The 14,636-nt window shown below is 41.2% G+C and overlaps 1 protein-coding gene across 1 annotated transcript in view; it reads left to right on the forward strand.

Annotated features, from left to right (window-relative positions):
* The window catches only part of atp9a (ATPase phospholipid transporting 9A), a 30,148-nt gene that overhangs the window by 1,538 nt on the left and 13,974 nt on the right, over positions 1–14,636 (forward strand). Inside the window, exons 2-15 of the mRNA XM_078288373.1 lie at positions 532–676; positions 2,508–2,621; positions 2,883–2,991; positions 4,271–4,329; positions 5,349–5,400; positions 6,502–6,596; positions 7,712–7,792; positions 7,950–8,025; positions 8,619–8,695; positions 8,918–9,078; positions 9,232–9,374; positions 10,458–10,570; positions 11,271–11,480; positions 14,055–14,216. Coding sequence (XP_078144499.1) covers positions 532–676; positions 2,508–2,621; positions 2,883–2,991; positions 4,271–4,329; positions 5,349–5,400; positions 6,502–6,596; positions 7,712–7,792; positions 7,950–8,025; positions 8,619–8,695; positions 8,918–9,078; positions 9,232–9,374; positions 10,458–10,570; positions 11,271–11,480; positions 14,055–14,216 — 1,597 coding nt within the window. The remainder of the gene's footprint in view (positions 1–531; positions 677–2,507; positions 2,622–2,882; positions 2,992–4,270; positions 4,330–5,348; positions 5,401–6,501; positions 6,597–7,711; positions 7,793–7,949; positions 8,026–8,618; positions 8,696–8,917; positions 9,079–9,231; positions 9,375–10,457; positions 10,571–11,270; positions 11,481–14,054; positions 14,217–14,636) is intronic.

Here is a 14,636-nt window from a genome sequence, read left to right on the forward strand (position 1 = left end):
AGTTTCACAAAACTACTTGTGTCTTTATTTTGTTCACAGTGTTTTATAACTTATGAAGTAGGGCAATTATTGATTATAAGGTCATCGGTCTCTTAGTTACTGAAATGGAATGTTTTGTTTGGGTAGGGCGAAGGGAGCGGCCAGCCTGCTGCAGATGAAGTTAATATTTATTTTGTAAGGCCTAATCTGTCCAGTCTCAATGGTCATGGACCTTTTGCACAGCCTTGTCTGTTCTGTAGGTTTGTAGTTGCAATAAGCAACATATTAACAAAGAGATGTCTCAGGAAATTGAGCAGAGATGGAGCAAGTCTCTTGATGACTTCATACAGCATAGGGTTATGACTAAAACTGAAGAATGAGCATGTTAAGACGTGGAATAGCCTACAACACAAAAATGTATCTTTAATCTCTGTTTCATTTGTTAGTCATGTAATTGTTCTAACACTGCAACTTATCTCTCAGAATGTCTGATAATGAAACAAATTCTCAGATTCTGTGAAATTATTTTAATTTGCTTTGCTTCTTCCCCAGGTGCTGCCCGTGGTCGAGATGCTGTGGCATGGGGGACTTCCGTCCCCGCACCGTGTGGCTCGGCCACCCAGAAAAGAGGGAGCAGAGGTACCCCAGGAATGTCATTAACAACCAGAAGTACAACTTCTTCACCTTCCTGCCTGGGGTGAGTGTCAGCCAGAGCCCCCTCTCCACCCCTCCACCCCGCCCCCACCACCACCACCCACCTCCCCCGGCCTGGTCCTGATTCATTGCCAACTTAGAGGACTGGTTTGCCCATTCAGAGTTTCATAATGTTGAGAGTCATTGGGCAATGTGGCTTTCACCTTGCATTTCTTACTATTGGTTGTTTAATGTAGGTAATCTAGGAATTTAAGAGCGTTCCACTCATTATAAGTTGCTCTGGATAAGAGGATCAGATAAATGCCTCAAATGTAAATATGAATTATGTTTTTATGCTTACATAAGTGTAGATTGGTTCTTTGTCTTGTTTGCCTATAGTCACCCTAACCAGAGTTCACTACCAGTTTGTTGGCATGCCTCTGGATGTTTAGACACACAGACCTTGGTTACACTTGTCATATGACTTATGTCAGCAGACATTTTCTGATAGATGCACAATTGTGTGCATTGCTATAGGATCTTCCAGGCCTGATCTGGAAGTGACTGGATCTTGGATTGCAAAATTGTCTAGATGCCTCAGTGCACATATTGGCAGTGTAAGAAGATCAAGAGAAGGGCAGGGAAAACGAGTGATGCATATTTGTGATACAGTGATACACAGATTTAAATAAATGAAGGATTTCATTCCAATCAGTGCAGCCGTTTTGGAATAAATGTTGATGTTAATTGCTCTATATTTAAACAACACAAATGATTACATTCTTCAAAAAATGCTGCTATCTTTTAAGTAACAAGCTCAAGATAACTATTAACTTCAGTCATATTCAATAGTGAGTAAGGTGTCTGGTATTATAGTGGATATCTGATTTTGAAATGAAGATGTTCAAATACAGTGACAAGAGACACATGATAGACTTTTCAAGCCATGTGGACGCACGCATGTGGTCTCATAATATCAGATTATTTATGATGATTTTTATAATGATATGATTTATGACATCCTCAGACGAGCTTGGAAGTGACTGAGGTTGTAGATTTCTTGCTGTTCCTCAGCTGCAGGTTTAGTTACAATAAGGACAGCGGTTACTAAGTAGTGTGTTTTTGGCCCTCCCATTTTCCAGACCTGATTTACATATGCATTTGCTTTTCAGACATTCAGTAGTCTTAAGATCTTATGGCTTTTTTGTATATGAAGTCAGACATTAAAAGCAGCTCGCATTTGTTTGGAGAGCAAAAGACAAGACCATAGCGTTTTTGCATTGCAAAGTGTGTTGCCTTTTATTTTCTTTAGTTAATGTTAAGAAGTTTGTCTCGGACAAAGAAAGAACAACAACATATTGTGTCTGCGCTGTACTCTCCTCTTGTCAACAGTTTGGGAAATAACATGCAGTAGCTAGAAGAAGGCTCAAGTTTTCCCTTCATAGTAATCTTGCACATTGGTGGTAATGAAATTGAGTAAAGGTGTAGCATGAGTGTTAAATGTAAACTTGGTATTGGTGCAAGAAAAGCTATGTGTTTGCACGCTTTGCTATAACTCTAAAGTGTGTTTGTTTCAGTGACTGTGAAAATCAATGGATTCTGACACACAGCTCACTGAATGTGAACAAAGTGTTTTTGTATGTACATATGGAAGGCATGGCACTACTGGATTTTGGCATTAATGTAGGACTCTAGGCATTTTCTATGTCATTTTGATCATAGGCAGAACTCTTTGGTTGTATCAAGGCACATTTAGTCTACATATACTATTCCATGGCTGTGAAAATCATCTCTGAGAATGAATGTCAAATTTTAAGCACAATAGCTTGACAGGAAAAAAAAAAACCTCAGTTCACACTGTGCTGCTTCTAAATGTCATTGTTTTGTGTTCACAGGTGCTCTTCAATCAGTTCAAGTACTTCTTCAACTTGTACTTCTTGCTGTTGGCCTGCTCTCAGTTTGTCAATGAGCTGCGGCTAGGTGCCCTCTACACCTACTGGGTCCCTTTGGTATGCAGCATCTGATAAAGCTTTGTTCATTGTAACTGTTCAATATAATGGTTAATAAATTGCATCTCCGACTCCCGTATAAAATTTGTGTTCAGTGCATATAATGATAAATGTCTAGTAATTTGATGGAAATGCACAAGCGATTCCACAGAACACATTTGCCACAGCACTAAATAGATTGTGTTTGTTGTTCTGTGCTTTGAAGAAAATAAAGATTTTTGAGCAATGAAGCTACTAATTGTCACATCTCTCTCTCTCTAGGGCATCGTTTTGATTATTACCATTATGAGAGAGGCAGTTGAAGAGATAAGATGTTACCTCCGGGACAAAGAAGTTAACTCGCAGATTTATAGCAAGCTTTCAACAAGAGGTAAGAATTTGAAGCTTGGACTACATTAGTTATACTTTGTATGAGTTGATATCTGAACCGCGCTGTTTATTTTTCGGCATCAGCGTCTATTAACTGTAGGAGGTTGGTCCTATTAAAACTTATAGGGGCTAGGGGAAATGGTGGGTAATTCAAAGCAGAGATGTAAAAGTGTACATAAGAGGCCTTGGAATAAAGTGCTACTAGCAATAAAAAGCAGGAGACCTCTTATGGTTTCCATCACTTTTCCCCTTTGATGTGGCAGCTTGTTTTACCCATAAACACAATGACTGGTTGCCTCCATGATAGCGGCCCCAGTGCATATCTTAGTGCATGGGGAGCTGTGGTTTATGGAAACTTAGTGGTGGAACATGGCTGTGTGTTGTGTTTTGAGCATAGTAAGAAACTGGTAAGCTCATTGTCCCTTGCGTCACCTGTAACATATAACAAATGACAAATAACTAATTTGCATGATGGGTTGGTGTAAGTTTTTCAAAATCATTTTTTACATTAATCAGAGCCTGCCATCTCTTGGTCTGTCATTTTTGATCAAGTCTTTCTTATGTTTTGCCATGTTTTGTTTCTGTTACATCAAGCTGTTGCCTCCTGACTGATTTGTTCATCTGTCTTTTGTAAAGCACCCCCTAACATTTTATTGTGTCAGTGGAACAGAACACCATGTGAAGTCCCGTGAACCTAATGCATAGCAATATTAATGTGCTTTAATGTCTTACATATGCAAAACCCAGAGGTCACGGCAGAGGTCATGGGTCAGTGACCCCCTCCAAACAATTTTGCCTGTTCATTCCAAATGGAATGAGAGAAAAGGCTCAACTCCTCCTGCATTCTTTCAAATCTGCATGGAAAATTACTTTCCCAAATTCACTGGGGTGACTGGTGGGGCAACAATTCATCCCTTGCATTGTTACACAGAAGACATTTTTGGTTTATAAAAAAGAAGAAGTTTTTTGTTGATTTATTTAGCTAGGGGAACTGAGCAGTATAGAGAAGGTGTGTGTTTTTTTTAACAATGTCTTTGAATGACGTTAATGGTAACAGGATGTCTCACTGCCATAAATCCTGTAAAATCCATGTTGAAAGTTTACATGGATGGCTCAGATTTTTACTTTGTTTGTGCAGGCGGGCTGCATTCAGTCAAACTCAGATTGGAATGTCTACTGAATGATTGATAACTTGATTTTCATATATTTTCACCAGATGTAATGCATAGAATACTACACAATGATTCGGAATAGTTCATTAACTTTATGTTATCTTTCAGGCACAGTGAAGGTTAAAAGCAGTGGAATTCAAGTTGGAGACCTTATAATTGTGGAAAAGGTTTGTACTTTGTATAGCAGAAATGTGTAAAATATTGTCTCATCCACATCTGTGAACAGTCTTGCCTTTTTAGGATTGTCAAGTTGCCATTTATATGACAAAGAATAATGAGTGAGTTTTTAATCTTCTATGCTAGACTGGTGACTGAGGTGAAAGGAGTTAGTAAAGATTTTGTAATCTTGTGATCAATGCTGAGCTTCAGCCTGTCAAACTCAATGCATACATAACAGACATGAACTTAAAATGCCCTTAATTGGATCTCAAACACAAATTAAATGAAGTACTATTTATTGATACCATTTTTTTTTCATGTTCAAATCCCATTAATAGTATGCAGTTGTTTCAAAATATCTAAATAAGTCCCATTTTTGTGGGCACTTTGTTTTATACATCCGTTCCGTTGCTCTCTTGCTCTTCTTGTGGACGGAGTGGATTCTCTAAAGTCTTTGTACATGAAATATGAGAAGCGAGTCCTGTCTTCAGTTTCCAAGCGGGGGCTTCTTTCTGAGTCACTCACCTCAACACAGCTGAAGGAAAGGTCACACATGTTGTTCTACACATTTCACTCATACGATCGAGTGAGTCAAAGTTACGCGTATTAAAAATTATGAAATGTGAGCTGACAAAGGATAAGCTTTGGAATTTGGAAATTACCTAAATGTGAAGAGCCGTAATACATCTTTATTAGACCATCGACCACTTAACAATAATCCATGCACAGTTCAATGTTTGGAAATCTGTCAGGCTGAATCGGACGGGGAATTGATCTTCCAATAACTCTTAAGTAGTGTAGTGGAGAGAGCGGGTCAAGCAGAGTGTAAAACCTGGTCAGGGTCCCATTCAGGCCGAGGCAGGATGATTTGCTGGAGGGCTTATTATTTTGACTGACTCACTGCAGGTAGTGTGGCACATGGAAGTCTTACTTCTCTACAGTCAAAGAGCAGAGGAGGAGGAGGAGAGAAGTGCAGGATCAGGATGTGATGTTGAAGTCATGTTTTTCTTTCTGTCTTGCTTTGTAGAACCAGCGTGTTCCTGCTGACATGATCTTTCTAAGGACCTCTGAAAGAAATGGTAAACATCTGCTGGTCATTCATCCAGATCTCCACAACAGGCCGGTTGGCTGGCTGGCCGGTTGGCTGGCTGGCTGGCTGGCTGGCTGGCTGGCTGGCTGGCTGGCTGGGAAAATGGCTTGTTTAAAAAGGCGCTGAGGTGCAGGGATTAGCCCTGAGCCAGGACAGGAAGTCCTACAAGGTCTAAATTGTAATTGGGTCCAGTACTAAACTATCGCTCACAGTGTGGTGAGGTGGGGAGTTGCTGTTCCATGTAATGGTGATGATGGGCACGGTAGAAGAAGCGTTGTCCACTCTTCCATCTTTGTCTGTGACATAGCCTCCCCTCTGACTCATTTTGTCTTTCAAATGATAAGATAATGAAAAGGGAAAACAAAATGTAAAATGCAAAGAGAAAACAGGAGACCGTGAGACGAAGATGCCTCATCTGAATAATCAAATGTGGATTAGAGCAAGATCTGTCGGTGATAAAACAAACTCAGTGAATTGCAGTGCATTGTTTATTTGCACATATACAAAAGACACACGAGTCCATTCAAAATAACAACCTCCATCACAGAGACCCATTGCTTTATTTTAGGCCTCTAGAAACCCAGTCAGGAGATGTAAGGAAAGCTGGCTGCATGTTGTTGCGTCTTCCTGCTGCGGGAAGAAAAACAACAGCTTTGTTTTACTGGAAATAGTGCTTGGTTATCTCCCTTCCATGTGGAGGCCATTAGGTCAATTATGAGGAGCCTAGGCCAGGATTGGGAGTTTTGGGCAGGATGACGCATGCAGGCCAAGGGGGGGATGGGCTTGGGTGGATGCCTCTACTTGTATCCCCACTTGATCCCAACAGTAATGTGCAGCTGAGAGCAATTCAGAAAAGTACTTATTCAAACTGTAAACTTGAAAATGTATGTGTCAAAACAAATGCCAAAGGTTGAAACAAACAACAGTAACAGTAGTCTTCTGTATGTATTGGAATATAAATCAAATGTATCATGTAAAGAATACAGATTGTGATGTCCTTCACTCAGCTAACAGCCTATGTAGTGGTGCCCCCTAGGGGTGAATGTGCGTCCATCTCCCATCAGCAGCATCTCTTGTCCTCCTCTCCCAGGCTCTTGTTTCCTGCGGACTGACCAGCTGGATGGAGAGACGGACTGGAAACTACGCCTCCCAGTGGGCTGCACACAGAGACTGCCCACTGCTGCCGTGAGTCACAGGACACACACACAGTGGAGTAGGAAGGACAGGACTGAAAATTACATGTAGCAACATGTAGCAAGTAATTGTGTAAGCCACCTATAGTCCAGGAGAGACAAGTCTTTCGTAAGGACGGTGTAATCATTAACACGGAGCGCAGGGCGGCCTGGTGGTCAGACACCTGGGACTCGGAGGTCACAAGGTCAAGCCAAGTCTCTTTTTTCTAGAAGTGTCCTTGAGCAAAACACTGAACTAGGGTTCGACCGATATAGGTTTTTGAAGACTAAAGTCGCTGATGGCCAATATATTGTGCCAATTTTCAAAATCTTTAAATTTTACACATTTTCAGTGTTTCCCCCAGAATTTTATTCTTGGCAGGATGGAAAAGCCTGTGAAAAAGCAGTCAGACCATCATATGACACTAAAACTCTCCATTGAAACCCAGACTAATGAAATTTGTTATTTGTTGGATATGTTAGGTCTTAAAATGAAGAATTCACTCACAAAAATATTGAACAATCAAATTATATATAATAAATGAAATGGGATAAAGAAAATAACATTTCATTGCAGATTTTACAAACTGTTTTTATGATGACACTGATATCCGATATTTAATAAAAGACCAATATTGGCCCAATATATTGGTCTATCCTTACACTAATGCCCTACTTGTTCCACTTGTTCCGCACGCTTTGATCCCCTGACAGACAGACTTGTGAGAGTAAACTACTTCTGTACATGCTTCAGGGTGATTTGCAAAGTGACAAATACATAACCGCCCTGTTTGTAATATAGCTCGTGTGAAATGTTTCAGAGCATTTTACCCACTAACCATAGCCTGGAGCACATCAGCCAGCTCATCAGCTCTTCACTGTATAACACAAAGCAGAGAACAAACACTGCTGCTGCTGCAGGAATCAAACTGCTGAATGATACTATAAATGCCTCCTGTGTCCTTAAGAGGGATATATGGTCCTAGCCAAGATAATGTGATGTCTGATGAGCAAACACAATTTTAGCAATGATTTGTATATGTCTGTTCTTTCTAACTTAATGCAAGTGAGACATTCTGACTTTCTCCTGTGTCATTGATCCTAAGCCATGTTGTCATTACCTCACAGGACCTCCTCCAAATCCGATCATATGTGTATGCAGAGGAACCGAACATTGACATCCATAACTTCATTGGAACTTTCACCAGGGTGAGTTGTTACATTACATTACTGTGATGGGAACAGTGCTTTTTTGTTTAGATGCCTCTGTTTCACTATAGACTAAAAGCTACAAGATAACTGTGTGACCGACTATTTTCTGTAGTTTTATCCCTTGTTGTCTTATCTCTTATATTTTATCTTATAGGAAGATGGAGACCCTCCAGTCAATGAAAGTCTGAGTATTGAGAACACCCTGTGGGCCAGCACTGTCATCGCCTCTGGTAAATATCTGACCCGGTGGTGCAGCTAATAACCAGGAAGTAACCAGGACCAGCCTTCTCTCTTAGCTTACAGAGCTGCGATGAAGCGTTGCTTCCTTCACAATTGATGTGCTGATGACTTGTCTTTCAAACACACACAAACAGAAAAAAGTAAAGAGGCAATCAGACATTTGGTCATGTCTAAATAGCTGTGGGGCAGCTAACCATAATGTTGAAGAAAGCGTGCGTCTTCCATAGGAGAGTGAATCCACTTTAACCTACGTAACACATGTTAGCCATTAAGTAATTGGCAGTCTGCATCTTATATTCCAGCTGTCATTCTGCATTTGAAAAAGTCTTTTCATGTCAAGATTATAAGTCTGGGAAACATCTTCTTGACATACTATGTTTTATGCTGTTTCTTTATGATGTCAGCCTGAGGTGATTTGATTTTTGTTTTTCTCTCCCCTCCCTCCCTCTCTCTCTCTCTCTCTCTCTCTCTCTCTCTCTCTCTCTCTCTCTCTCTCTCTCTCTCTCTCTCTCTCTCTCTCTCTCTCTCTCTCTCTCTCTCTCTCTCTCTCTCTCTCTCTCTCTCTCTCTCTCTCTCACTCCAGGCACTGTGGTGGGGGTTGTGATTTACACAGGCAAGGAGCTGCGCAGTGTCATGAACACCTCCAACCCAAAGCACAAGGTACAGTAGTGTGAACCAGAGACCGAAGACCTGCATTTAATTATTCAGGACTTAGTTTTAAGAGTTTGAGACTGGATTTTTCCTCCATAGATTGTTAGATTTATTTAACTTTTGAACAACCCAGTGATTTGCTGAGAACAATGACCTTTTACAAAAACTGACCTTTGTGTTGACAGTGTTCATGATTTGTCCCTGAATATTTGCCTTTGTGGCTCATGATAGGTGGGTTTGTTTGACCTGGAAGTGAACTGTTTGACCAAGATCCTGTTTGGAGCGCTGGTGGTGGTGTCGCTGGTCATGGTGGCCCTGCAGCACTTCGCCGGGCGCTGGTACCTCCAGATCTTCCGCTTCCTGCTGCTCTTCTCTAACATCGTGCCCATCAGGTAGGACCCGACACTCTCTAATCCTTCTCCACAGGTCATGACAGTTATCTGCAGTGTGGCATTTTCAATAAGCAAAATGTAAGTGAATGTAAATGCCCTTGTGTCGGGCGTGGATCTAAAAAAAACATTTGTGTCTTGTTTTATTTGATCCAGTTTGCGTGTCAATCTGGATATGGGAAAGATGGTTTTCAGTTGGATGATCAGGAAAGACTCCAAGATCCCTGGGACAGTGGTGAGGGCGAGCACCATACCTGAACAGCTTGGACGCATCTCCTACCTGCTGACTGACAAAACAGGTGAGACCGCAGGACATTACAGTAAGAATCGGCATATGAGATGTAACGTCTACAGCGATTTTCCCTATAGAGATGTTTTTTCCTCCTTCATCCATCGGAAAATAAGCCAAATAAGTATTTCTGCACGTTCTTGCACGGCCAAAGAAGCAGTGAGGCCGGTGTGGAGTGCTTTTAACGAGAGCTGACAGCGTTGAGGATTTGCCAAGGAAGTATCCAGTAGGACTGAGTTAGGTCTTTTCCTTCCCTTGGGGGGTTTCTGCTCTGTGCTGCTCCCGGAGACATGCTACTTATTGGCCCCTTAAATCAAAAAGGCCCCAAAGTCTCTCATCTATACGCACCCTCAGAGTACAACACCTTCACCAGTGCACTTCCTCGGGAGCAAGGTGTTACCCGGCAGATTTACAGCCCTCATGCCCAATAAAGTGATCAGCCATTTTCCCATCCAGAGCGTGATAAGGCCAGCGGGGTCCGCAGGTCAGGCTAATGTATGTGCGGGGCCCCTCTGGTCATTTTGATATACTGGCGGAAACTGCTTTTAAAGTGAGTGTGAGGCTACAGAGGGCGCGTATAGTGTAGCTGAGAATGCTTTTAGCTTCCCTGCCGGTATTTTTTTTTTTTTTGCAATCACCAAATGAGACCATAATGACATGCAAACTCTGTTTTCAGATAGTGATTAATGCTTGTAATTAATAATAATTGACTACATTTATATAGCGCTTTTCTAAGTACTCAAAGCGCGTTACATATCGGGCGGGGGGGGGGGGGGGGGCCTCAACTCATCCACCACCGGTAAATCCCAACCCATGAAAAATACAGAAAAAACTAATGTTGAAAAACATTAACACTAGAAGAGTTAATTTCCAAAACTACATATTAATTTTGGAAAATTCTTATTTGTCAACCAAAACTTAATTTGCCTGTTGTCCCTGATTTGTTCTAATTTTCATTTCAGTCATTTTGCATGAGTAAGTGTCACTTTTTAGCAGATGGTGGAATCAAACTTGGAATGAAATGTTTCACTTTTTTGCAGTAATTTCCCTGGCTGAATTATAAAGATTGCCTTCATTCTATAACGTTTGCCAGGAACTCTCACACAGAATGAAATGGTGTTCAGGCGGCTCCATCTTGGCACTGTGGCATATGGGATGGACTCAATGGACGAAGTGCAGAGCCACGTGTTCAGCGCCTACACACAGGTAAAGAACACGCCTCAGATCTGTCATGGGTAAGAGAACAAATCACAGAAGATCAAGAGATTCAGAACGGATAGGAAAGAAAAGATTCAAATTCCAAATGCTTGGGAAGGGCTAAAGCAAACAGTCGGGGGCATTGTTTTAAGAAACGTATCAGTTTGTGATTATTGTTTAGTTGAATGCTTCCTGACCTCAGATGACACTCTTTGTCCCTTTGACACCAGAGGTTAGTGAAGCAGGAAACAGGATTAGCCCACTAGCGAAGCACTGACCGGACTTCTTTAATGACGCGGCCATTAACCCCTGGGATGCACCGCCTCCAAAAATAGCAGGGCCACAATGCAAAAGCTAATTGTTCATATTTGCTTTACACATCTGGTTATGCTTACATGCCACTGCCACACCACTGATACGCAGAGATAGCGAAGTGGCTGGTTTCTTAGACACAAATTCAGTTCATAATCTCTATTTTCAAATTGGCTAGATTTGTGTAAGTGTGTTTTTGTGTGCTATTATAATTCTGAGTATAAGTGTTATGTTTTTCTGTTCGACAGTATAGATTTTCAGTTCCATTTAGCCGGCACAATGGCTGCCCTCTGAGAAAAACCTTGACAGGAGAGAAAGATTCCTATTAGAAAAGACGGTTATGCTCCTTTTCAGATTCCTTGTCCTTTTTCTGATCGGTTTTCATAATTGTCCCCAGCCCACTCATGACCTTCCAGCCTCCAGGGCTCCAGCGGCCACTAAGGTCCGCAAGACCATCAGCAGTCGAGTCCACGAGGCGGTGAAGGCCATCGCCCTGGTGCACAACGTGACACCGGTGTACGAGTCCAACGGCGTGACGGACCAGGCCGAGGCGGAGCAGCATTACGAAGACACCTGCAGGGTCTACCAGGCCGCCAGCCCAGATGAGGTACGCTGCCAGTCACACAGAACCATTAGACACACCGCCACTGTTGTCCAATTGTGGTGATTTTCATGTTTAAACTGCCATTGAAGGATTACATTCTCCTCAATGGGTTCAGAAAAACCTACAACCCCTTATGGGCTTATGAAACGTTTTCAAAACCAAGTAGATATACTCAAAATGCATGGTCATCAAGCTAAAAACTCTTTTCTTTAACTTCCTAAAGATTTGACATTTTCAAGTCGTGAGGTTTTTACCCGTCAACAGCGATAGATTGTTGTTTTTTTTGTCTATTGTATTATGGATACGCATGTTTCCCATGTTTACCATACTCTGAATGTATACAAAAAGCTTCAGTATATCCATCAGACAATATAAATACACATACACACAGACAAATACCAATCCAGAAATATATTTCAAATCAACCTGTCAGGAAATTCGCCCTCAATCTACTGTAAGGTAATTTTCTCAAGGCCAAACACTCTTAAGTTTGACAGGAGAACAGACTTCCGATCTTAAGATGGAGAGTTCTTGGTTTTTGTCAGTAAAGAGCCATTATCTTGAGTGTCTTCACTGCTTTCTTCCTTAAGGAGGAACCTTGAGGAGACAAATGGCATTCCACATTTATGTCCTTGATCAGTATGAATCCTTTGAACAGCAGGAAGAGGGCTGCGGAATTCGACTTGATCCATTTCCTGCGGTGTAAATACGGATTTCCTTAATGTGCTCCCCAGCCCATTGCACTTATGCCCTTTTGAATTTCCTCCTTGATAATACATATTTTAATGCGGCCCACTACAGCTGTCGCTTTGTCGTGATAATAGAATTGACTTACTATTGGTTGCTTGTGTTGTTGGTAGGAATTTAAGCTTATCCCACTGTTGCACACTGCAAGTCGCTCTGGATAAGAGTGTCAGCTAAATGCCTAAAAGGTAAATCTAAATATCCAGTTTCATGCAGTGAAAACTTTGTTCATGCCAGGATTATGTCAAAGTCTTATTGTAAGAAAATGAGCAATTGTGGAGAGGTTTTCTCATTAGCAGCAATACAGAATTCTTTACTTAGATTTATGGTTTGCAAGTTCCTCTTTCCTTTGAGTTGCTCTGCTGTAAAATGTGCATTGTATCAGTTTGATATAATCTCGGCCAAAATTCAGTTTGCTTTCCTACGGCTTGTCAGGAAGTCTTAATATAGATATGGTTTTGGCTGTGAGTGCCACGGTCACAATACCACTGACTGTTGCATGCATGGTTTTCACTATAGGATGTACTGCAGTCAAAACTGACATTTGTCTAATGGTGCTAGTTGCTCTGACTGATTTGTATGAAACACAGTTTATTCTAGCAGCTTAAGTAATTATATCCACGTCAATAAGTATTAATTTCACCTTTTTACTCACCATATGAAACCATTTTTATGATATATGACAAAAATTGAAAGGATAAATCATATTGAATATAGGTCATTCACAAAGGAGTGTTGATATCTGAATCACTTTTTAACCATTCCTCCATAAAAACCTGTCAGCCATGTGGCAGTTGTGAGTCAAGCCACCTGGATGCCGTGTTATTCAGGCCAGTAGCACTCAGCAGTCGGCCCAGACAGGGCCGTTACAAGGTGGTGCTGTTGTGGTGGACACCAGTTCCAAGCATGCCTCCACAGTGAATATTTCTAGACTGTGACTAAGGCACAATCTTCATATTTCCCAACCTGGATGACAAACATTATGGTAGTCAGAGCTTTGCTGACGTTGGAGTGCTCTTGGCCAGGCATTGTCAGACTACATGGTCATGTATTGCCAAAATAAGTCATTTTGGAACCACAAAGCCTTCGGTTTAGAATTAGAAGTGGAACACAGTCATCTTTTTTTTCTTTCTTTTTTCCCATCTGTGTCCGTCCGGCTGCGCTGACATCTGTCATTAGAGTCAGAAGATGAATGATGAATTGGCTATGTGATCTTTTTCTCATCTCTGGTCTGGAAGTTATTGGGCAGTGTCATCTCCCCTCTTTCTCCCCCTCTTTCTCTCCACCCACATACACACACACACACACGCACAATATATTAATGGATGTCATCTGTTGTGTCCTTCAGAAAGGATCGGGCAAAAACAATGTTTTCACCGGGAATTTAGAAATGGACATCTCCCCAGTTTTTCAATCAATAGTCTTGAGTGCTGAAAATGCTTTAGCTATTGATTAAGGCTGAATGGTTACTGTGCTCTTTGACAATCTTCTCAGTCCAAAGTGTCCCTCACTTTTGCTTGTAATTCATGGAATGGTACATCATGTTGACATGATGGTTTACCATCAGAATAAAAAAAACCTAAGCAGTTCAATAATCTATATTTTGATAGCATCTTTTGCTGTGTGTGTGTGTGTGTGTGTGTGTGTGTGTGTTAATGGTAATGGTTTTGATGATTATTGATTTTTACTGTTGATAAAAAAGAAAAGTATTAGCTAATAGATCCTTATTGGACCCTATTCATCTTTCTCCTCCCTATATTATTATAAAGATATTACATATGTCATTTATTTCAGTGACCACCCTCTAACGCCTTTACAATTTGGGATTGATAGGTGTCGCTGGTGCAGTGGACTGAGAGCGTTGGACTGACACTGGTAGGAAGAGACCAGTCCTCCATGCAGCTGCGGACCCCTAGTGGCCAAATACTGAACTTCACCATCCTGCAGATATTCCCCTTCACCTATGAGAGCAAGAGGATGGGCATCATAGTTCGAGTGAGTGCTGAGATGATATTGATGATCCTGATTATTGTCTTCTGTCAGCTGCATAGCATTATATGTTATGCATTAAGCTTTCTGATCTGCTTCACAGATTGACAATTGACTGCTTAGTTTGCCTACTGCTTGATTATAAACTAACCATCACAGTCATTGGGGATCATTGGTTGTTGCTAAGAAACACCCTGGGGTGTATGCTAGCAACATCAAACAACATGAAAAATTTAAACATAATATTAAAGAGTTATCTGAGAAAAACCTCACCCAGTAATGACCTGTGACTAAGTCTGATGACTAACATTATTTTTGTTGGCTTGCCTAGACTCTGCTAGAACTCAGGAAGCCTGGGATTGAAACTTGGCTTCCTCATGATAATATTTTCAAACGCTTTTTAGATCCCATGTGAATACCAAAATA

This window comes from Centroberyx gerrardi, chromosome 14 (genome assembly GCF_048128805.1).
Source record: "Centroberyx gerrardi isolate f3 chromosome 14, fCenGer3.hap1.cur.20231027, whole genome shotgun sequence".
Taxonomy (NCBI): domain Eukaryota; kingdom Metazoa; phylum Chordata; class Actinopteri; order Beryciformes; family Berycidae; genus Centroberyx; species Centroberyx gerrardi.